Source organism: Balearica regulorum, chromosome 17 (genome assembly GCF_011004875.1).
Source record: "Balearica regulorum gibbericeps isolate bBalReg1 chromosome 17, bBalReg1.pri, whole genome shotgun sequence".
In the NCBI taxonomy this organism is placed as follows: domain Eukaryota; kingdom Metazoa; phylum Chordata; class Aves; order Gruiformes; family Gruidae; genus Balearica; species Balearica regulorum.
In genome coordinates this window covers 12,615,657-12,640,942 of record NC_046200.1, presented here as the reverse complement: position 1 = coordinate 12,640,942, position 25,286 = coordinate 12,615,657, and the positions used below count along the sequence as shown (strand labels likewise).

Sequence of the window (25,286 nt, the reverse complement as noted above, 5' to 3'; positions counted from 1 at the left end):
TTGGAGAGCAGGTGCTCACATTACAAGAGGCACCACTAGCATTAACTGACGCTGCCAGGAAAAGGGCCAAGTATCGACAAGTCCCACTAGCTGGGCTGTTGGGGCGTATCCCCCACGAAAGGCTAAGTCCCAGTGGCAGATGGCCAGAGGAAAGTTTGCATTCCCACAACGTATGCTCTAACTGTTATGAATAATCAGCAGCTCTCCAGGCCCCTGGGTCTGACATGAGGCAGGAGTCAGCCCTCCTAGAAAACTGCATCAGCCATCAACTGTCCCGGCCAAAAACATCCCTGGACTGATGTCTTGGGGCAGTTGCATACAGATGCACGTGGCCTAAGTGAATCTTCTGTAGGAGGAAGGAAAGGAAGCCCCATAGAAGCAGGGTCTAAAGAGAAAAGCTGTAAAATTCATCATTTCTTTCTGCAGAATCTGGGAGTCAAAAGCACAGGTTTCCTTAAAAAGGCTTTTGTTCAATCATTATTTAAGCTTCACTTGAAATTAAAGCATAATCAGAAAATGAGGAAACACAATCTTAGCAAACATGACAATATATGGTTTTACCACACCTTACTCTGCCTCAGCCTCCCTCCTGTGGCAAGAACAAAAGTGATGCGTGGATCTAAGGGGGGAAAAGTCAACAAAACCAAAACTGAAAAAAACCAACCGGCCCTGCCCCCAACAGAGTCTCCTCCCAGAGAGAAAAGTGCTATGAACAGAACTGACTACAACTCCCAACATTCACTGAGGATGCTTTTAGGACAAATTTTGTCCAGGAACATCCTAAACAATCTGAAATTGAAAGCAAGCCCCAGTGGTTGTTGGAAGCTGTAGTCAGCTCTCCAGGGGTGAACCACAGAGTAGAAAGATCCCGAGAGCTGCTCTCATAACCAAAAGAGCCCTGCTAGGGATCTGGAGGAGCAGGTAGCGAGCAGGAAGAAAGCGCTGTGCCCCTGCAGGGGTGCCAAGCTCCTTCCTGGGGCTTTTCAGGACACCCCAGTGTTTCGGGGGGATTATTGGCCTGGGCCTGCAGCAGAAACAGCGAGACCGGATCGCAGCAGGCGGTTTCAGCAGGCACAGCAGGATCCGTGCACAGTTGAGAAGCACAAACCTACACGCTCAAACACACAGCGTGCCCCCGGCCGTGCGCTCCGAGCTGCCCCCAACCCCACGCCGATGAGCGCGGTGCGCGGGCGCTGCCGCCGGCGGAGCCCGGCGCCGGGGGGCGGGGGCCGGGGGCGGCGGCGCTCCCCGCCCAGCAGCCGCAGCCGCGGGCCGGGCGCGGGGGGCGCAGCGGAGCGGCGGCGGCGGCGCGCAGGGCCATGTCGGCGCCGTGCCTGCGCCTGCCCGCCGCCGGGTCAGCACCGGCGGAGGCGGACAGCGCCGGCGGCATGGAGCCGCCCGCCGCCGCCGCCGGGGCCGCTGCGGCCGCCGCCCTGGAGCTGGCCCTGGAGGAGGAGCTGGCGCTGCTGGCCGCCGCCGGGGAACCGCCGGAGCCGCCACCCGCCGCCGCCGCCCGCGACCCCGAGCTACTCTCGCTGATCCGGCAGAAGGAGAAGGACCTGGTGCTGGCGGCGCGGCTGGGCAAGGCGCTGCTGGAGCGGAACCAGGACATGAGCCGCCAGTACGAGAGGATGCACAAGGAGCTCACCGACAAGCTGGAGGTGAGGCCCCGCCACCCTCCTCCCTCCCCCGGCCCGCAGCGCTTCGCAAGGGCCCCCGCTACAGGGCTTGCGGTCCTCGGGAGCCCCGCGGTCTCTCCCCGCGTAAAGCGGCCCTTTCCCCGACAAATCCCGGGGGCGGCAGGCAGACACGGGCCCTGCCAAGCAGCCCACGGAACTCCCTGTGGCCGTGATGGGGAAGAAAGGGTCTAAGAAAACCCTTTTAGGCCTGGAGGAGGCGAATCCGCTGTTCTTCCCCCTCCCTGGCTGCGAGCTGGCTTATCGGCCTGAGGATAGGCTGCAGCCCCTTGCTTCAAGAGGTCCCTGTGGGTGCTTTTTTGCCCCAGGACCCAGGTACCACCTGGGCAAGATGTGCACTGCACTCAGCTCATCTCGTCACAGAAATGCCTCGGAAGTTAAATTTATACAGCAGGTACAGAGCAACAGAGCATATGTAACCCTAATGCTTAAGCTGTTGCAGCTAAGGCATTAGGCATGGCACGAGATAAGCCCTAATGATATGTCTCTGTTAGCTGGTTCCTCTGAAAAATACCTACAGGTATCTGGAGAGAGCTGTTTGCCAGGAACTCAGTGGATTGAGCTACTTATTGATTTTTAAGGATGAAATAGAGCTATTACAAAGAAAAAGACTTGAGCAGGCAGCTTCTTTTGGAACAACTCTCTTGTACAGCTATGGAAGAGAGCCACTATTACCCCCACTCTTTTTTGTTAGAGATACTCTTGAAATTTTAAGTCTCCCAGCAAGTAATACTGCTGAGAAGGCTGCGAAAAAGCCTCTCTCACCTTTCTGGAGACAGTTTGAACAGTGCTGAATTAACAATCAAATTTCAAGTCACAGCCCTAGACCCATTCTTTCTGCTCAGTCCTGCATATTCCTGTGTTCCTTCTTCACAGACTTACACCTCTCAAGTTCAAGAGGATTTGTGAAATTACTGTATGGCCTTTGTTCTCTATTATTAAACTTAGCACTGTACCCTAGCTGATCCCTTCCTCTTTGCAGGGAAATCTCTCTGCATTTGCTATTCTGATAGAAACAATAGGGGAGGTGACATTTGCTCAAATTGTTGTTTAGTGGCACTATTTGTCAGATCAGAATTTCCCAGAGTATTAAAATTTGCCAGAGCGAATGTTTTCAGGTTGATCTTTAAGCAAGAACAGACGTATGTGGTGGTGTGCTGACGTGGTTTTCCTGATGATTTGGAGTAGAACCTTTCCTACTGTTAAAGGAAAAACGCACAAGTTTAGGTACTCACTGAGCTGCCTATTAGGGAGTTCAGGTGTCTCAAATACCACTCGCTGTTTGCAAAATGTAAAGATGAAAAGGAGAGGGGGAAAACTATGACTTTATAATACTTAAAATAACATCCTCCAAATGTTTACCTCTGCTCTTATGGGCCCATTCAGAAGGTGAATGAAGGGATGGTAAATACAACCAATTGTTTACATCTTTTCATCCCATTACTATAGCTCTAACTTTCTAGTTGAATAACAGATTGCTATTTTTCAGGCTACTCATCTGATAGGAGTTAATGTTATCTACTTAAGGGTCAGATTTTTTCCACTAGGTTTAGCAGATCTAAGGCGGTGCTATTCCACACACACACAAAAAAAAATCAAACTTGAACATTAATCTTCTACAACACAAGCCTGGTAATCCTAGCCTCTACAGATTAAGTGTTGGCCACCTCCTGTTGCCACTGAAGCGAACAAAATTTCACAGAAAGCTTTTCAATTTCAGAGGAGCAGGGAGGAAGGACCCACATCTGTTACCTATGCTGAGAACTTTCTGATGATGACCAGAAGCCAAGTCTCAGATGAGATCCTTGGTGACAATTGCACCTGATATAGTGATGTTTAAGTAGCATTTAGGAAGAGAGATTTTCTCCCAGTTAACAATTCAAAGTTGGTTACAATAGCTCAGGGAAGCCTCTCCATTTCCCAACAGCCAATGTGCTTGCCTGCTCCTCTGGTGCTTCGTCTCAAGACTAAGTATGTTCTATTTTGTGGGTTCATTACCAAAGTCCAGCATTCCTGCCATACACCTACTTTGGCAACTCTTTCACTTCAGAGCCTGAGTTCAAATTCATTTCTAATCATAGAACTGAAGTCTTGCAATAAATTCTGATATGTGATCCTAGTCAGTTTTATCCTCTGTAAAGGATTAAACCAGCTAATACCTCCGTTCCTGTGACACAGAGAAGCTTTCTGTGTCCAAGCATTTTACAGTATGAACCCTCTTTATCAGCTGGGAAACCCCCCCTTGCTCTCATCTCTTTAAACGAGGACCAGCCCAGCTCAGTTAAGTTGAAGAAAAGCTGTTTTCAGAAGAAAACATCTTCTAGAAAACAGTTCTGTGTAAACATCTAGGCAGCTGGTAGATGGAGAGACAGTCAGAAAACAAGAAACTCCCCTACTGAGGACAGCAGTTTGCCCTGTCATCACTACTTGCAAAAAAAACCCCATCCAGATCTGTAGCCGTGCATGTGCTGGAGCGAGGGCAGGCGAGGGGAGATGGCTGCTGGGAGAGAAAGAGGCAAGAGGAATCAGTCAGCATGTCCCATCTGGTTTATCCTCCCTCTTTTCATCAGCCTCTCTGTGCCCCACTGCAATGTTCTAGTTTCTCCATCACAAGAGAATAAACTTGATATTCTTCGCCTCCTAACTCCAACCTTTGTGATGGCCGTGTACTGGAGCTGTATGTAGTGTGGATTTTCTTTTGCAGTAAAGGACTAAAGTGGTTTTTAAATGATTGACAAGGCTTATCAGTGGCTTCTTAATCACATTTGAGTATGTCTGGGGAACTTCGGCTGCAGCACTGCTCCTCAGCAGGCTGAAGTTTCATCTTCCATTTAGAGAAGGCCCTGGATCTTTCTAAACGTTGCCTAGCAGTAAAGGAGACAGAGCTATAAAAGACAGCATTTTCAGTGTGCCGCTAAAAGTATAATTGTGACTGCTCCAGCCACCCTTAGGCTAACAAATAAGATTTCTTTGCAATGGTTGTCGTGGACCTGGTGCTGGGATCTCATGCCTACCTATTGCATTAAAAATAATTATAATATTTAGCGCTATCATTTGCAATGAGTGCTCACTCTTTTAGTGTCAAAACACAGGGAAATACTTTTGCTTTGGGCCAGTGTTTTTAATCAGCCTTCCCCCACATCTGAGGGTTTTCCAGAAAGTCCTGAATTTGCAGAGGGATTTGAGAGGACACAAGCAGAGTGCTGCTATACTGCACTGGAATGAGCATAGGAAGGGATATGGAGATAAGGTCAAGAACAAGAAAACGTGGTATCTTCTGCAGAGCAAGAGGTGGAAGATTAGTGATAATGCAGGCCAGAGGGCTGCTGGACAAGTACAGAGCTTTGACATTCAGACCTGCTCGGGAAGGTGGCAGAGACCCTGCAAGGGAGGCTGTGTGTCATCAGCAGTAGGCACTCAGGGGAAACAGCCACCTCACAGCCTGTGTTTCTAACAAGCAATAAAAAGCCATTTCATATAAATGCAGTGCAATTTTCTTTTCCTCCTAGCAGGTTTATTTTCCCCTTCTATCATAAGTGCCTTGGGGATTGCTCACCAGGGGATGATACCCTGCGAAAAACACGCGAGTGCTGCCAAGTGCTGGATCCAGTGGGTTTCTGTTCTTTGCTAAGACACATTCCTAAAAGGCTGGTGAATCCAATAGACAGTAGCAGCAGGTTATTCTGGGGGACAGAAGACAACAAACAAGGAGAGGGGTCCTGCTCTTCAGGTTTCCCTGCTAATCTTGGGACATGCCCATTTCCCCAGTCTGTGACTACGTCGTGGTTTAACCCATGAGGCAGCTAAAACAACCACACAGCTGTTTTTTTACTCACCCCCACAGTAGGATGGGGGGAGAGAATCAAAAAGAAAAAAAAAAAAGGTAAAACTTGTGGGTTGAGGTGAAGACAGTTTAATAGGACAGAAAAGGAAGACAGTAATAATAATAATAGTAGACTATACAAAACAAGTGATGCACAACCAAATTGCTCACCAACCAAAGCTGATCCTCAGCTAGTTCTCCAGCTGAACTGCCTCCCAGCCAATCACCCAGTTATATACAGAGCATGCCGTCACATGGTATGGAGTATCCCCTTGACCAGTTTGGGTCAGCTGTCCTGGCTGTGTCCCCTCCTAGCTTCTTGGGTGCCCCCACCTTCTCATTGGCAGGCCAGTATGAGAAGCTGAAAAGTCCTTGACTGCTTAGCAACAACTAAAAACATCAGTGTGTTATCAACATTATTCTCATACTAAATCCAAAACACAGCACTATACCAGCTACTAGAAAGAAAATTAACTCTATCTCAGCCGAAACCAGGACAGACTGTTCTGCGAGTATGCACATAGCTTTGGTCACCAGGGAAAATTCAAGCTCAGAGTTTCAGAGCTGGGATTCTTTCAAATGGGCACAACATAAATCTGTTTTGACCTGATTTGCAGCTCTGTTTCAGCCAAGCCCTCATTTAACTGAGCCTGTAAAAATTGCAAAAGTTCTACCAGATTCGTGCTGTCCCTCATTTTCCAGCCAGTCCTAAGCAGAGCAGTCTCCAGAACTGAGAGTGTTTCTAAAAAAACTGCAACCCAGAACATGCATGTACATAATGACTATAGAAACTACTTCATTGCATCCGTTGCCATTCCAGAGCGGACTGCATCAAACAATAGAGTTACTGTGCACTATCAAACTACCAGACAACTAATTAGGTCAGGAATAGAACAAGCAAATGGATAAATGATTCAACTGTTGTTCATAAGACCCATATGACAAGAAAGATGCCTCATCTAGGTTCCTCATCAGCAGTAAGCACACGCTTTGTGTAGTTTTGACTATAAAAGCAATTTTTACAAGAATTATGCCACTGCCCACTGAAATACTGCTTTGGAGTTAAGCTAGGCTCTGCCAAATCTATTGGCCCACCTGACCTATATATTCAGCCTATTGACATGCAGCCTGCCTTACTCTTTTGGCAGTAGTTTCAGTAAAAATTCAATGTGCTGATCTGCAGAGGCCAAGGACAGGCCAATTACTGGAAATGGGAAGCAAGTTTAGTGCCAGTGACCCGCTCTGACATGGAATTGCCACCTCCATGGCACTGTAACATTCTAGTACCATTCTCTTTACTGCACAAAAGGTTTCAGCCCTAAGCATAGAGGAGGAAAAAGAGGCAGTGTTCACTTTTTTCATCCCTTCCTAACTTCTTCTCCCTCTCTGTTATCTAGCACCTGGAACAAGAGAAACATGAACTAAGGAGGCGATTTGAGAACAAAGAAGGAGAATGGGAAGGAAGGGTGTCTGAACTGGAAAGCGACGTGAAGCAGCTGCAGGATGAGCTGGAGAGGCAGCAGGTTCACCTGCGCGAAGCCGACCGCGAGAAGACACGGGCCGTCCAGGAACTCTCCGAACAGAACCAAAGACTCCTGGACCAGCTCAGCAGGGTGAGTCACTGCGGCACACTAAGGGCAGGCACCCAGCCGCCTTGGCCACGGGAAAGGCTTGCAGCCCTGCTATAAACCACCTTTCAGGCAAAAAAAAGCTTCCTCTAAGAAAAAAAATGGTTCTGTATCTGGTCAGATTACACAGGTGTCCCTATAAAACATGCTGCCTTTAAACTGAATTTTACACCTTTAAGGAGTGCTGCATTTCATTGGCAAAACAGTTACGTTTCTGGGTTGAGTGGTCATTTACTGCACAGATGTCTCTCAACTGTTTTTGTATCTAAAACTGATTTAGAAAAGCTGTTTCTCATTTACAAATAGGCTGAACAAATGTAGCAGACAAGAAAAAGGCTAATCTGTGATGGCGAGGTGAAAGGCTTTTTGCTGGTGTCCCTTTTTTGACATACATTGGCTATAATGTTGTAGAATTGAACATACCATGTCATTCTAAGATGGTGCGTCCCTGCAGATAACTTTGCCATGGTTAGATGTGTGAGAACCTACTGAAATTCCTTGGAATGGCATGTTTCAGCAAAGAGCTTAACTTGCCTCTGAATGAAAGAGGATTTATAGTGAGGCTGCTACAAATCAGCCTAATTGACTGAATAGTTCCAGCATGGGTTTCTTTCTGACAGCAAAATACCTAACAGTTTCTGCCTCCTTCCCCAGAAGTTAACCTGTCTTCTAGAATTAAGAACCTTGTTTTTTTCTCCCCGCTAGACAGTACAAACCATAATTTTAATGCTTGAGAACACAGTTACTCCAGCAGATGAAAGCATTTTCTTCTTACCAGTTGCTTATCCCTAAAATAGCATAGAACAAAAACACATACCACAGACTCACACTGAAGATGCCCATGCAATGTTTAAGAGCACATTTCAGACCAGATTCTGTCAGAGGTGAGTCTCTGAGGCTGACACAGGGATTGCTTAAGGGAGGGTTGAAACCTCAATCACAACACCATGACCAAAAGACTCTGAAATGGGACAAGTGTACAGGTCTCTTCACTCAATCTGAGTATGCTGTTTTTCCTGTGTCTCTGGAGGTGAGAAGAGCAGGTCTTGGGTATAGCACTCTGTACTGGCACTTGAGGAACTCATTCCTCATTCTGCTATAGATTTTCTTGTCATATACTAAAAAAGCTGCTTAGTCTGGTGGATTTGTTTTTTTACTTGCTTTAAAAAAAAAAACACCCAAACAAACCACACACACACAACTTCCTCAACCTAGGAACACTGCTAAGTTTATCTGTATTTTTAAAGCAGCACCTCCCAAGTGTAGCAGATGAGCTAGTGAAGATTTTACCTCTTCTCTGGACAGAGCATATTTCACATACAATGTGGATGAGAGATTGCACCCAAGCCCTTGCAGAACCCCTGTGTTGTGTCAGGTTTCTTATCCAGGGCCAAGAATTTGGCCCCCATCAGATTTGGTGACCCTCGATGATTTTCTGTGTATGCAGGATTTCCATCACTGCCTGGAAAATGTAAGATTTGTTATGGTCCCAGTGTAAGCACAAACTGAAGGATCAGTCTAAGAGTCAGGAGAGGAAAACTAGACAGCTTGCTTTGGGCTTTAAATCACATGGCATTATTCTCACATGACACTTGTGCTACAGGAACCTCTCACAGCCCAGATGCTCAGACAGCCACCCAGCTAAGCTTTGTGCAAAGGAACCACCAAGTTAGGTCTACTGCATGCAATGTCCAAGCATGGGTTTCGTTCCCTTGACTCCTTATTACTGCCAGAAATAGTCTTCATCCACCCACTTCAGAACTGCCACATCCCAGGAAAAAATTGAGTCTTGGTGCTGCCGTCACTGTTCCAGCCCAGCTCCTAGCTTGGAGAAGAGGACTGTTGTTCTCCAACGCAGATGAGGCAGACTAGTAGAGACATCTTATGCTTGCTGAGGCACAATTCAGTGCTCATTGAGTTTGTCACCTGGCCAAAACCTGCTAGTAACTCAAATATTGCAATGGATATAGAAAGGGTGTAAACAGTCTTCCTAGAGTCATGAGAATCTGGGCAAATTGAAACAGACTCAGGAACAGTCTGTTGTCATTCACCCAGGACTTCAGTTGAGGCTTTTTAAAATCTCAGCATTATACTAGCACTTGATTACTGGGTGCTTAGTATTCCACAGTTGCTGCTCCATAGTGCAATCACAGTTTTATTTGTCTGGTCTCTTATTCTGAAGAGGTTATGGATGTAAACCCTGAGGCAGTGGTAGTGCTTAAACCCTGCACCCACATAGTTCTGGCTCCTGTTACTACTTAGGTTTTCAACAAATAAAAAGGACAAATACAGCTGAATGTATGTGCTTGCCTATAGCCATATTGCCATAGGCTGGAGTCTTGCTAGGGATCACAAACTGAGCAGTGGGAGAGAAAAAAAATCCTACAAAGAAGTGCGTTACAGCTTCTGCAAACTTTGAGGGGGTGCTGGTATCTTCCTTGTGTTCCTGGCTCTGTATTTTGCACCTGCATTTTGTGTCACAGTGGGTTGTTTGGGACAAGAGGGTTATGAGAAGTCTGGGATAAGGCAATGAAAGCCTTATTCAGAGCCTCAGCTCTGCCCCATCCTACGCTACCCTGCTAGAGGCTTTGTTCACAGGACAGAAAGAAAGGTTCCTCTCTGGTACAACTCATTCTATGGTAGTAGGGACTAGCTCTTTAAATTTGAATTTCTACAGTTTTTAGCAATTAACACCTCGTGGCCCAATTTCACAATACTTGAGCATCTCTCTCCTGGGGAAACTACTCCCCCTGGCACTAGGCTCTGTATGTCAAATGAGTCTCCGCCTTATGAGCTACCAGCCCACATGGTCCTGCTTGCTCCTTCTGGGGTCCCTGGGCTACAGCCCCTTTTACCTCAAAGCAGGGCAGCATCCACCATCTCCATCCTATTCCTCCTCCTTCCTGCTGCTGTGATATTCTTTCACCAACTAATTAAGCCTTAGGACATTTTTTTAACCCTGCCTTCCCCAGAGATAAAAGGCCAGTCCAAGCACATACTTTTTCATCTAAACCTGGCACAAATGCTAACCAACCAAGCACGCAGTCCCACACACCCACACAGGGATAGCAAAGGGACCTGGAAAGCTCTGTCTTGCAATTAAAGCATGGGGCTGAAAAAAATCCATCCTCAATTCTGGCAAAGACTGATAAGGAAAACTCCAGGACAGGGATTTTAAGTCTGTTCCAGTCTCTAAAAATGGGGATAACTGTCTTGCCTCAGAGTCACCAAGAGGCTAAAATAAGGTCTGTAAAATTATTTGAGGCCTTCAGACAAGATGATGATATAGGAGAACTTTACATATCTAATAATAGTAAGTAGGCTATAAGGAACTTTGACTCCTCTTGAAATACAGCCTTTGGTGTGGTTCTCTGCTTTTAGCAGAACAGAGATACTGCCCAGGGTTATAGCAGTATTAAACTATGGGGAAATTAGGTGGGCCAGACTGGGAGCTCATAGTGAAAGACATGATTCAGATGCCAAAGATCAAGTTTAAGATCTCCACAGTAACTTTGTTTTTTAATTTGCTAAGTGATGATTAAAATTCCTTCTGCATGTTGATTTGATTTCCCTCCCCCTGCCTCAGCATAGCAAGGCATGTAGTAACTCTCAGCAGTGTCTCCACACCAAGCTAAGCGCTGATTTTACCTAGAAGAACTGCAGAGCACATTGCAAGCAGTATGCTAAGGTACATACCACTCGCCATAAATGCTCAGAGATAAAGTACAGGAGTCAAAGTACAGTTTTGCTGAGAAAGTCGTGGCTTAGGAATTATTATGTGTTCTGTTTCCAGCTCCTTCAGTCTCTCCCATCTGTTTCAGTTCCCCCATTTGGAGAAAAAAAAATCCTATGCTTTCTACCCTTTAAAGTTATAAAATTTGGGGGGCGTGGGTATAGGGAAAGGTCTCCTCTTACATGTACCCACAGCACGAGTCCTGTCCCCACCTTTGGGCTTCTAGGAGTTACTAATGCAAATAATAACAACAAGCAGCCCTCTTCCTATAATGAGGCAACATATTACTACTTTGTCAGGAAGTGAATGAAAAAAATACTTTAACACTGTTTTTAAGTGGTTTCACCAGATGGCTTTCCCACACATTTCCTGCTACCAAGCTCCGGGCTCCTGTAGCTGTTTGCTGCATGTAGCTTGGGCAAGGATGTATCCTTCCCAGTTCAGTTGGGCTTCTTTTATGGTACATAGAGCATAAGGAAGTAATTTCACAATGTCAAGCTCAGGTAGTTCTTGCAATGAAAATCTGTTTTCAGTGGCAGGAAGAAGCGTGTCATCTTGCACCACTGAAATAGCTCTTTGTGTTTAGAGAGGAGTGCTCGGCTGCCGTGGCATCCCTCAGAGGAGCCCTCAATCACCAAGTTCTTATATTCACTCAGCATCTAGTGCCAACATACTGCTACAAAGAATGAGGTGTTTCAGTCAATTTCTCTGGTACAGCAAGAAAATGATCAGCCAGCCCACAAGTCTCCAAAGGAGGTTTCATTTGCTAGCCACAAAACCTTCCTTTCAGTAATATTTCAGTTGAAGGAGTTTTGTTTCTAACTTTGCAATGTGACATGCAGCATAGCTTCAGAGGACTGGCAGGCACTGCCTGGTTTTGATGTGAGAGAAACACGGGGGGTTTTTTCAAGATTGAGCTGACCATATTATATTCTCCTTTCCAAATCACTTCTACTTTAAATACATCCTTTTGTGGTCAACAGCATGCTTACCAGAGAGGCGGCTCTGTTGTCAATTATTGATTTAAAGACCTTTTTCTGAATGGTTGTTTGTTGGGTCTATCAGCATAGGAACAACATTGGTTTTAAGAAAACCAGACTAAGAATTGAAAAAAGTTACTGGAACAAGCGTGCTGGGCAAAATTCACTGCTTTTGCCATGCCAGAGATCTGTAGCCATTACACTAGGAGCTAGTTTGTCTTTAATTCCTTATTTTATCTGCACAGATGCTTAATACAAGCCTCCTTATGTTTCTTGTTTATTAAGTTGTTTCCAATAACCCAGCAGGGTATATTGGGAAACTCCATGCTTTGCACAGAGGCAAGTAAGTCAGGCTGAATTTAAGTACTGCTTCACGGGTTTTAAACAGAATAGGATCCTGAGTGGACCTAGGCTCAAGAGTTGCTTTGACTAGCCCCACATTTCAAGGTGCAGATCAGTCACTACACTGACTAGAGGCTGACAAAAGCCTCTTGTTTTTGCTGTGGCTCAAAGTGTTTACTGGAGTTACTCAGTAAGGAGTAGCTTACTGTAAGGAGCTCCATACTGAGCTACTCAATAGAGTATGAAGTCCTGCATAGCAAATCTTCATCTGCATCACCTCTGATCAGTCTAAATTCAATGGAGGGAGGGGATTGCATGAGAAAAGGCAGCATCCCTTCCTGTTGAAGGGGCTGAAGTACCTGCTTCTCATGGCAGCTTAGGTAGGGCTGCCCACTCCTTGGGGTAGGCAGACAGTCCTGCAGGCTTCGCTTTGTGCTTGGCTTATGTTACCTGTGGTGGGGTGAGAGGAAAGCAGATACCAGCGCAAGACAGAGCCAAACACTAAAGCCAGCAAACCTTCCATTAACTACATCAAGCATCATCCAGCTCCCTGCCCCTCTGGAGCATCAGCAGATCCCTGCACCACATAATCAGATCCCCGATCACCCAGTGAATACTGATTATTGTGTATGCAGGAAAGATTCCTTCTCACCAGCTACTTCTCCCCTAGCAGAGAGCACTTGTTAATAATTCAGCTTCATGCCACATCAGGACCGGAGTGCTGAGGCTTTCTATGCTAAAGCTGTAAATATAGGACGTGACTGCAGCTGCGTGTTCTTGCCTGCAAAGTCCTTCAATGAAATGATTCAGTGCCCTAGAAGGTAATGAAGAAACATCTTGAGGTCACTGCTCAGTGGCACTCACCCACCATCCATCTAGGGGAAGGGAGACAGGCAGGAAGAAAGGCTCAACCCTCTGCTGAGAGTCTGGCCAAGTCTGCAGCACCCATTAACCCCATTTTAGGGCACCCAGAGCTTCAGGAGCCAACTGGAACAGGGCCATCCGGATACCAAGGCATAAATGCAGCACACACCAAAGAAGTAATTTCAGCAAAGAGGGCAGGGAGGCACCCCTACAGAGTTTGCCCAAAGATTTTGCAGCCACACATTTCATGCAAGATTTTTACCCTTGCATCTTTTGGTTTAAATACTGGTGAGCACTGAGGGAACGGGCAGAAAGCTGTACACAATAAAACAGGGACACACACTGCTATTGAACCACAGTGCAAAGCCCTCTCTAGGACAAGAGTTAAAAAATTACTATTAAGGTAAAAAAATGTTACTATTAAGGCAGTGGAACTACACAAATCCCTGCTGATGGGAAAAACGATAGCATTCATCAGTCCCAGTGGCTGGGTGGGACCCTCATCCTCCCCCAGGGCAGTGGAGCAGGTACCTCACCATCCCCAGGTACCCCTCACTGGTTGCTAGGTGACAGCACACTACAGTCCCAGCTGGTGATGTTGCTGTGGCAACCGGGTGTGATTTCTCTGCTTGTAATGCCATGACAGTCAGCGGACATGCTGGGAGACGCACTTGTGACGTCCAAGGCAGGTGGGCGGGCGGCAAAGGCCCGTCTGCCACCCCCATGGGTTCGGCTCGCTGCCGGGATATGTCCCTAGCATCCACCACTTCATCCCCCCATTTCCTACCCTGTTCATGGCAATTTTTTCTCAAAAATCACCCTGGAGATCTCTCAGCCCAGGGCAGCCTGTTGTCCACACCACCCACAATGAGCTTTTGAGCCTGCTGAGGGAAAGGTAAATATTTTACTTCCTTGGTAAAGAGAGCCCCTTGTGAGCAGGTCAATTAACCCACACAAAGGTGACCCCACCAGGGCTTGGCACAATGCATCTTCCCCTACGAGTCCAGCTCAGGGAGCACAGTGCAACAGAAATTATCTGCCAGAGACACTTAACCCCCACGCTGCACACAGCTCATCTCACATCCCCAAGAGGCTTGTGGTACCTGGATGGAGCAGCAGAGACTAGCCCTATGAGAGATCCCCAGAGCTCAGACCTCCTGCCCGCCACACCCTGGGCAGCACATCAGCACAGAATGAATGTCTGGAGCATCATCTAGGACAAATATACATAAACGTTAAGCACTTGGTAGTCAGCCATACACTGCTCTTCCCTGAACTTCAGCAGAGCCCAGCTCACAGCCCAGCTTTACCTCTAGCAAGTGGCTCTGAAACAGATTTCAGGAGTTTCTGCAAGACTGCTGCCTGGAGACACAAGCAGCACCACTAAGCCATGAACATCTGAAAGCAGGACTCCAACATGAAACTGAATGTGAACTTGTTCTGGGGTGAGGAAAGAGTCCCTTCCTCCCCTTTTGTGCTGCACTAAAATTTCAAGTGGCTATTCTGTTTGGGTCCAAGTCTTTATGTTTATAGGAATTGTTCTATTATGCAGTAGCTCAGAGGTAGGAACACGTGGGCAGAAGAGATTTTTTTCAAAATATTTCTGCTTATTCACACTTGCTGTGAACACTTCCTCCAGGAGATTCTAGAAAGTAGGACACAGAAGGTGTTTGCATCCATTACTAGCTAGAACCAGAGCTAAACATGATTGAAGGCTTTGCAAATATCTACATAAGAAAAATCCAATTAAAAGGATTTGATCTTTAAAGAGCCATTCTGGGTTATAAAGTTTGCACACCTTATAATGAAAGTCTTTAAATTCCTTTTTTTTTTTAAAGTAGGATTGCTTTTTCTAAATGCAATTTAGTAGACAATAGCTCAAGAGGGAGGTCTCTTCTACACCAAGGGGGCTTTTTTGCCAGACGTATTAGGTGCTCTGATTACCCATGAAATCATAGCAGCCCCTTGCAAAACAGCCTAGAGCTTAATCAACATTTTGTTTAGAACGGCATTTAGCAAAACCCAGTTTATTTTGAGCACAGATATAGGATCAGCAAGACTCTCTTGCTGACTCGTGATGGATGCCACAATGCAATACAGAGCTGGCTTATGCTTGGCAGTACCACCTATGGGGATGAGAAATGCCACCGTAAATGGGAATGAGAAGCTGTGTAGAGGTGAGAGTACAACAGGAAACAACTGACAGATAGGACATAAATCAAGTGATCTGTATGACAGAGCGACTAGAGTAAAAGGTTGCTCATAAGTAGACCAAGAGAGCATTTCATTTGGAGGAGATACAGGTTGGCCTAACAATTTCATTAGGTATCCTCCTGTAGAGGCTCTGTTCTGTAGCTGCAGAGATTTGTACCAGATCTCCTTCATGGACAGGATCCTTGTGTCTGAGTCAGTGCACAGCCTAGATCAGAAGTGTTGGGAACATCTCCGTTGATTGTTCTCACTATCTCCTAACTACTCTTCCCTGGAATGTTGAAGCACGTAAAGAACTATTTTAGAAGGAAGAATTACTTGGAGAGTTTCAGCTTGGTTATGATTCTATCAAGATTATAGCACAGTAATGCATACGTGTAATAAATGTACAGCTATCACAGAACAGTTGCAAGATCTAGGGGATGTGGGTACCTAAGGCATCCAACACACTTGAATTTGCCCATTAAATATCATTTACTAGTTCCACTGTGCAGTTCATCTGACCTAAAAAAAAAAAATAATTGTGTTTTGTCTTCACTGCTTCCCCCTTCCCTTTTGTCCTTCAGTCTTCCCTCCTGGATACATCTCAAAAAATCAGCTGAAGCTTAAGTTATTACCACCTCAGGCTGGTACTGGTCTCTGCAGTTTTGTTCCTTAAGCTGATATGAGACCATGTTATCCCTCAGTTCCTTTGGGGTTAGCTTGGCCTCCACTTTCAGTCTACCAAGAGGAGAAAATTTAGCCTTGTAATTCCCTTGTTCTCTACATCCTTGGGAGTCAGTTCCTGAATCAACTTCCAGACTTGGCACAGTTTTGTAGTAACGGGGGTGATCTTAGAAAGCTATTCCATTTGGCAACTATTTAGCATAAGTTGTTCATGTTTATTTGTTGAACAAAGCACCATTGTATGTGGTTGCCTACAAGCTCAGATCAAGGGAAACTGAAGTCTTCTGCAACTCAAGTACAGACCAGCAGATTTGCTGCTCACACCAGGGCCATGAAGCAGGTACAAACCTTAAGACTTGCTAGAGGGAAGGGTCTATACTTAAGAAGAGATCCATAGTCCCATTAGCTTTTGCAGATGAAGTGTTGCAGGACCAAGTAAACACCCACAAGTTTTAAAAGAAGGGGACCTTTCAGAGAAGTACTTAAAGAGTTCTCCTTTGTTTCTTTACTTGGTTAGCAAGTGTCTTGCATAGATTTTATTGCAACACCAGAAAACTGAGGGACTGAAAGACTAAGCAATAATCATCAGCCTAAGCCAACAAACGAGACCCTAGTAAAGGAAAAAATCTCCTCTCCACTTAGGCAGACTGCAAAGAGTTTGAACTTTTCTCCTGATCTTAAAGAATGGGGATTAATTGGCTTTTTGGTTTTTTAAGGTGTAGATTAGGAATTTAGTGAGCTATGTCCCATCCTGAAAGCGTACCACCCCTGGTAAAAGCTATTAGTGCAGACATTACTCCTTTATAGAGTTTAAGCTTTATACTCCATATGCCTTACTGAAAGGACAATGTGTAGAAGTTAGAGGATAGGAATTAGACTAGACATTAAGAAGAACATCCTAGCTGAGTAGAACAGATGGCCCAGAGATGTTTCCAGCAAAGGAGACTTTCAGGAAGTGGCCAAGTAGTCACCAATCAAGGAGGGCTGGCCAATTTTTGCCTTGGCATGAAAAGAACTAGGCAAAGTTAAGTCTGAAAGAGGCCTTCTGAGGTTTCTCTATCTTTTATGCAGGCAAGACTTTCTGTAACATCAGGTCAAGTTTTCCTGCTATTTATGAATATTGAAGGAAAGAGTTAGAGAAACCTTGAAGGAATACTCACAAGAAATAAGTGAACTCTAAGGCTTTGGAACAGACTTGCATTTTCACTGTACATTGGCATAAAGTAACAAGGGTGAAAACAAATGTAAACAGGGGACTATTCAGAGGTAGGTTCAAACTTTGCTTGAACACAAGCTCTTGAACGGACTCAGATATTGGGGCAGTCACACTTTCCAGCAGATTTATGTTTAGATGAAGCCAAATGAGAAAGCCTGAAATGACTGTGTTTGCTCAAAAGAGATTGTTTGTAAAATTTAGCAGTGTGATATTTGTCCAAATAACATCCATCTATTGATCGGCTATGAAGTTGCATAGGGATTTGCTAACTCAAATTATTTCTGTAGTTTTTGCCTCCAATCCAGAGAGATTTATTTCCCTAGGCTTTACTGGATCTTGTATTTCACTTTGTGCACAAATTCTTCCTAAATGTTGTGCTTCTTGCTCTTTATTTCCCTCTCCACCTTCGCACAAGGGACCAGAAATCTTAGTGAAGACTAACTAATAAATATTCAAAGCTTTAAGAGCTCAAGGCAAATGCTTATGAAATTGATGATTTCATTAATACTACCTCTTCCTGGTGCCTTTTTGTGCCTGAAGCACTGGTGCCACTGGCACAGGCCCCCTCACCCTGCAGAGCTGCAGACAAGGAGAGGTCTCCCAGTCTTGGGCTGCTTTATCAACTTCTGCTGCAAAAAACCAATACCCCCAGATCTGCTGAGCTACCGCATATTCATCTCAGTCAAGGCAAAACAACCCCAACAGCCACTATTCAACCTGCTCGGACTCATCTGGCTTGTTTTCCTGGTATGGAGGAGTGAGCTCAGCCCAGAGGGAGAGGTAGAAAAGGGTAATACACACTTGGGAACAGATTTAATTTTTTTTTTCCCCTGCCAGATGCAATTGCATATTCCTGGTGCTTTGAAAACAAAGTAAACACAGGCACCTCAAGATGTCCCAGGCAGCACCCTCCCTTCACACGAAGCCCATGCTGGACACAGACTCCAAAACAGAAAATAGAGAATAGTGCCATTTAAGAGCAGGACTGGAGGCAGGCAGAAACATTGCTCACAGGCAATTGTCTTGGCTGGCCAGACAGGCCAAACACCATTCTACTTTGAACCCTCTGAAGCAGAGGCAGGTGCCACTGCAGAAAAATCTATTGAGATTGTACAAATCATGGCTACAATCTAAAACAACTCCTCAAAACGCACCTACAGAGGATTAACAGGTTGATTTACTTCATTTAAAGAGGCCTCCTCCATTCCAGGCATTATCCAAGCCAGCAGCTAAGAGCTGCTTACCGAGATTAATTCTGGCACCACGAGACACAGCCCATCAGCTGCAGGCTGGCTCTTAGCAGCTCCTTCCTTTCAAAGCAGTCATTTGCATCAGGCTTTGAAAACTTGGGAAATTCCTTCTGTCTTCCCATCCTTCATAATCCTCCATCAAGAAACAGTACCACAGACTAAGACGGTCAAGTTGGGGGAGAGGAAAGGAGACGGGCAGCCTTTCTCCCTTCATTATAGGTCAGTGCCTCACCTCAACATGGGAAGGGAAGATTTGCCCAGCGTGGGACAGTTCCAGATCTCACAGCTTTAGTGCTCCTGGTCCCAGACACAGGTCTCTTCCATCAATCCTTGCCCCTTCTCATGGCCAGGGAGCACACTGCCAAGAAAATACGTTGCTATGTGAAATGTGATGCAGAAGCCTTTCCAGGCATGAACTTGTTCAAATGAAGATATTCACTCTCCCACTTCTTTTAATCTCCCTAAGCAGAGCTATAAGCCACCCCAGGTCAGGGAAAACAGCCTAATCTGACCAAAATGCCTGTTCAGACCCACACACCAAGTAGTCTGTGATGTTAACCCTTCCCACAGCTCAGGGAAGGGAAGCTCCCAGAGCCAGCTGGCCATGGTGCAACTGGGCTCACCCTGGGGAGAGGGAAGGAGGAAACAGCTGGTTATGCTGGAAAGCCATTGCCAAAGCACACACACATCTATGCCTATATATACATATACACTCCTCCACTCTTCCTTCCTCTCACATCACTAGGCATACAAGACATTCGCATGAGGCACCTGCTAGTATTTCAAGCACGTGAAGTGGACAGTTTTCATTAAGCCTGTGTCAGCACCACAGACTGAAATGGCTTGTTTATACTTCCACAGCCTGCTGATGCCGCAAAGTGCAGACAGATGGGCAGCCATCTCGCAACACTGCAAAAGCCTTGTCTGCCCCTTTGCACAACAGTGGATGAGGCCACTGCAGGATAAGTTGGAAACATCAAGGCCAAGTTGCTGCTGCTTTAGTATCACAGGGAAATTTTTTGCTTATGTACCAGTCTCCCGTATTCACCACAGATGAGGCAGTACTTCAAAGACACTCAATCACTTTTTGGTGCATTCCACCAGCATCGTTAGGCAAATGTCCATAAATACCCTTCTCACATATCTTGTCTCACTGAGATTATACTTGTCTCCTTGGCAACTGTCAGATGATGTATAATGCTAGCAGGGATTAGCCCCAATGAGCCTTATAACCCTCGTGTAAATTCCTGCTATATGAAGAGACCTGGCCAAATACTCTTCTTTCCTGGTAATGTTAAAGTGTTGCCATAAACAATATTAAATCCAAGAACCTTTCAGTAAACCTGAATAAGGATGAAAACTAATATGGAACTTTGAGTGGTAGTATTTTTCTTGTCCTCCAAACAAATAATTTTGAGACATGGATATACTTGGTGTTTCACAGCTTGACAAGTAAAGCCGTGTTTTGGATCAGTACTTAAGAGAAGGCTTCTGCTGAAAACTTGGGCTCTAATATCTTTATCTCCTTTGTCCCTCAGTGCCAGAGGGGATCATGCTGGGAAATTCCAAATCCCCACAAAAGCTCAACAAACTTATGCTATGCTTTAACCTATTAATTTCTGAAAACTAGCCTGGACTCAGGTCAGCACTTGAAATCCATGCGCATACTCTGTCTGACACCAGTTGTACTGAGATTTTCGGCCTCTGAGCAAGCAGCTATGGGCTGCATCCTCCTGCCCCACTCCTCCAGCAGCAAGTCAAGGAGGGACAGCCCCAACAACACAAGCTGCAAGTGAAGCATTTCTCTGTTCCATACCATATTTGGGCCTGGTGAGGAAGAAGTTGTCTCTTGGTACCCCGTTTGCCCTGCGTGGGCACCCAGAGCAGGCTTTTGTCGTGTGGTACTAACATCACACAGATGAGACCTGTCCCCCTGTAGGAAATGCAGGGTATGCCAGTGTAGGGAGCCAAGCATCATACATAAGTGGTAAGGGTTGGAGTATCTAAGTGATAAAAAACAGTCTGTGGCACACAAGTGACACAGTTAAACTATTTGTTCCTTCTTCAGTCCATTTGAGTCTTTATAACATCTCAGCTTGGGGAGATCTGCTCTAATTCATCAGAACAAAAAAAATAATCTTTGAACAGAGCCAAGGAAAGGAGGCTAAAAGAAGCACCAGCTCAGCAGCAAAACCAGACACACTACAGCAGAAATAAAAGTATTTCTGTAATTAAGCAAACAAATCTCTGGCACAGCATTATGTCTATATATGAATTCAACAATGTGCCATGGCTGATATCTATTAGCCTAATCAACTAGAGAGAGGAGGGGAAAAAAATGTCTCCAAGATTGTTGCAGGAGGTAGGTCACAAAACAGCCAAGCCAAGGGGTGATGGGGAAGCCACTGTAGGCAGGGTAGTGACAGGCAGAAGAAAATCCAATTCTTGGCACAAGCTGGTTAGCAATGATGCAACATGATTTCTTCGCATGCTTCTGTGGACCTGTTTGCTCCCCAGCCATCTGCCAACTCCAGTGCACACCTCATCACGTGCAAGACAGGAGGGGGAAAAGGGGACAGTGGCTTAAGGCAGGTGATTTTTAGCACAGATAGGATAAAAGTCTTCCTAACTCACATGCCTATGTACTGGCAGAAGTTTTAAGCGACACCATTTTAGACACTCCCGCACACAGCAAGCTCTCAGTAGTTTTAGCATTGCTACCACAGGCTTGTGCACATAGAGAAATTCAACTACAGCAGCAGGAGGAATAAAAGCTGCTGGGAGCTGAATACCATGATCTCCTCTGTCACTGATCACATTATTCTTGCTTTCGGGCAGCAAGAGGAAGACAAAGTTAATAATTTATATGCAGCGATGCTAGGGAAGATCCCAGTTTAAAATCCTACTGTAATAGCATAAGAACTGGAGCAATAGATCAGCCCGTGCTCAAGCACAGGATAATCCACACACACTCGTGCGAGGCAGCCCTCTCTGCTGAGGATAAAACAATAAAATAACATAACTGGAAAGCAATGAAAGTTGCCACAGTTAAAGTATGAGCACATTCGAACAGGGCTTTCAAAATGAAGCACACTCCAACAACCCACTAACTTGCCAGGGTGACTTTGAAGCTGAAGAACAGCCACTACCATGCTATTTTTGTTGGGTTTTACTTGGTGTACTGTAGCTGGTCTCCTGTTACCTGGTTAGGGCCAGAAAGCATACAAGAAGGGTACATGACACTCATCAGTCCTGCTTAAAACCACCAGAGCCAAAACCAACAGCATTTTCCCCACCCTCTCCCCTTTCTCCCAAAGGGCAGCCATAGGCCTTTACACACTCTACTCCTCCAAGACAAATCATTGAGGGTGAAACAGGGGATTTTGGTGAAGGAGGGAAGCATGCTTCCCTTTTTCTGGTTGTGACAGCTTTATCAAGGATGCTACTTCTTTCCAGACAAAGCCTCAGCCATCAAACCTTCAGTGACAGGGGAAAAAACATCTTTTCTCAGGATCAAACACGCAGGACAGGCTGCTAATTCTCACAGCATCTGTCCGTGCAATGTTTCCCAGTCTAAGATCTCGTGCAGCGCTTACAGATCTCCACAGCCCAGTGTTGGTGTGCAGACAGCCTCATGGCGTGGTTGCACAGAAACCTGGGCTGCAGATCACCCCCAGTCCCTATGTGTGCCTGGCACCAGCTCCCTGCTGCATGCCCCAGGCCAGGCTCACTGCAAGCTTGCTGTGTCTGCATGGGGTCAGTTGTCAGAAAGCAACAGCCACAGTGCCAAAACACAGAGCTTGAACGATTCTTATCCCTCTAAGCGGCATCTTAGACTGTGGGGGAAAGGGCTTTCAATTCAATGACGCCTGACCTACATTTGCAAAACCTTGGCTATAGGTGCAAGTCTAAGTATAGCACGTGTGTGCCAAATTTGCTGCCCGCAGCAAAGCACAGAGCCTTTGTCTGCAATGCTTTCAGTGGACTCTAGCTCACATGTAGTTACTCTAACACAGCTGTTGGGGTGTTGCTACAGCAGGTTTTTCTTCTGGCAGCTCTGCACCTCTCCTCCATCTGAAAAATAACTCATTACATGAAGGGTTTGTGACTGAGGTGGCTTCCTCCATTCCACACTTTACAATAGTGATATTCACAGATACACCAAAGCCTGAAACTCATACAGAGGGGTTCTTTCCAGTCCCTGATAATGACTCCCTGCATGTGTATGATTTGGCAGAGCATAGTGTATTTTATACACCATCCTACAGTATGTGCTGCACCCACCTTGTTTTTCAGCTAAGTTTGCTCTCCACATCTACTTGCTTTATTTTTTATTTCTAAGCACAGATTTTTGTAGGGCAAAGTACCAAAATGCCAGTGAATTTGCCAAAAGCTGTTATTTAAGTAAATTCATGCAAGAACTTTTTAAAAGCTAGATTGTAGGAGGACAAGGCTCCAAGGAAAGAGCCACAGTCTTGTTCTGGACCTTCCCACCACCCAGAGACGCTGGGCACAGCAACACCCATGCAGTCTCTTCAGGGGAGTGCCTCACCTGCCAGGCTGACACATGCATAGGAAGATTTGGCCACTTACAGCAGCACTCAGCAGCTTCCCAAAAGCTGGGTTACAGGTGTTGTTCAGAAAACTTATCCTGAACTTTGAATACACCGGCTTAATTTAGCAGCTCTGGCTTATGCTAGAAATTACTATTACATATTTGCCACTACATACTGCTATCGAGGTGCTGACTGCTCTGAAGGCCAACCTCCTGCCCTGAGGATCTACGACTTAAAGACGTAATCCCCTTAGCGCTTACATCTGTGGCACTGCACAAAGAGGTAAACAAGTACTTCTGTGTTCAAGCATCTGCTACACTGAGTCATAAGCTGAACCTTAGTGGAAACAGAGCAAAGCTGGGCTGAGAGGAGACAAGCGTTCATGTACTTACTACATATGGTAATGTACAAAGTATAGATCTGTATTTGACTTCAGCAGATCAGAGTGCTCAGTTGTTATTACTAACACATTGTAATTATCTTTTGTCAGCGATCACCAAGAGCAAGGTCTGCCTTGTGCTCAATGTCTGCTCCAAAGACCTTATGCTCTAAACAGATCTTTTCATGCTGCCAGCAAGGGAGAATGATACAGGAATAGCTGGAGGCTGCTGAAGTACAGGAAGAAGTATTGCTAAGTTAAGTGGTACCTCTAGAAGCTTCTTGCCTGCAGATATCCAGCACAGTTCTGTTGTGTTTAGAATGACAGATCAAATACTAGCTGACCAAGAATTATTTTTTAAGTAAAATGTCACCTAACAGCTCCAGAACAATCCTTCAAGAAATTAGATTTGGACCTTTTTATTTAAGCATTGCAATTGTGACACGCTGCCATGTGGGTTGTTTTTTTTTATTTCCCAAAACTTTGCAATGGACTTGCTAATTTTTATGGCACTCACCTTTCATTTATGACCCTACTGCACGTATCAGTGATAAAAACATGGGGGGGAAAGAAAGCTTTAATGGAATAGTTTGAAGCTGTAGCTCCCGTGCTGGCCAATATTCACTACAGGGTTTGGGTTTCCTTATTTTTCTACAGAAAATAGCCACAAGTTTTACTGCACCAGCTATGAAAAATAAGCCTTCTGCACAGAACATCTTCTATCCTGCTTTAGTCAAGCCAAACTACAAAAAAAAAAAAAGCCTCCATAGCTTGTCCTCCTCTGAGTTTGGAAATAAATTCATCAAGTTGTGAAAGAAATCAGCAAACACATCAGTACTGTTTTTAAGAAACTGCCTGATGGAAGTTATTGGGAGTCAGACTTGGCAGGGATTTAAAAGCTAATAAAACATCTCCCAGGTCAATCTACCACAAAGTTTAAATATACATCTATGTTTTAGAAAACATTTTCTCTCTTCCTGTCAGAAGGCTTCCTGAGAGATATATTAATATATTTTAAGCCAACTCCTTGAATTTTGCCCCATCTTTTTTGGCATCCACCCATTTCACATGTACGGGAATGAACACCAGTATTTCCATGCACTCAGACAGACATGTTTGTAAGTGCAAGTTTGAGCATCAGGTCTACATACATTGGAAAGCTTTTGGTTTGTATATTACTACTAAATCCTAGAAGAGTATATTCTGAGCTTAACAGGGTGTATAGATAAAGATTTTAAGAGCAGGCAGAGCTGCTAGCCTGCCATCACATATTAGATAGCCCCAACAGAACTCAGTTCATTTGCTTTGAAATAAAGGAGATGGAGTGCTTAAAGCCAGAGTAAGAGACTGCAAGAAGCTTAATTATTGTGTCTTGCTTCCAGGCACAGACATTTGAGTTTGAATATCTCCAGGTTTAAAGTCCTAGACTAAAACCATTTCATAAAAAAAAAATTCAAGAACGGAGATTGGCTTGTCCAGACTTTTGGCTACCAAGGCAAGGCAGAAAAGCCTCTCAGAGCAGGAGGGTATGTTACATTTATCTTTGCCTCCACCATCATAAGCTTCTGCTTCTTTTTTCAAAAGGTTTTAATGACCAGGTTAAGTCTTCGTGTTTCCAGTTCAGCTATTTCCAAACTAGTCAGGCATTTTTTATTTCATTAGGCTACTATCTGACCCACACTTATGGCTCACTAGAAATTTACTGGAAGAAATATTTTTCATCGTTTAGCTCAAGTAGGAAAGTCAGACTGAGCTCAAAAAAATCTGGATTAAAAACCCACATCAAAGGTAACTTGGCCAAAATGCTCCATCAAGATAAAATACACCTTTTGTCAGGGAAAAATAACTTATTCATGGAAATTAAGCATTAGAAATGCATTAGAAGTTATCTAGGAGAACAGACCACTGAACTTACTGATGCAAAACATGACCATCTAACTT

The 25,286-nt window shown here is 45.1% G+C and overlaps 1 protein-coding gene across 1 annotated transcript in view; it reads left to right on the top strand.

The window, feature by feature from the left end:
* The first annotated feature begins 1,310 nt into the window (after window positions 1-1,310).
* Window positions 1,311-25,286, top strand: part of BICDL1 (BICD family like cargo adaptor 1) — a 48,646-nt gene continuing 24,670 nt past the window's right edge. The window contains exons 1-2 of the mRNA XM_075769274.1: window positions 1,311-1,661; window positions 6,918-7,133. Of these exons, the coding sequence (XP_075625389.1) occupies window positions 1,320-1,661; window positions 6,918-7,133 (558 nt within the window). The 5' untranslated portion in view covers window positions 1,311-1,319. The remainder of the gene's footprint in view (window positions 1,662-6,917; window positions 7,134-25,286) is intronic.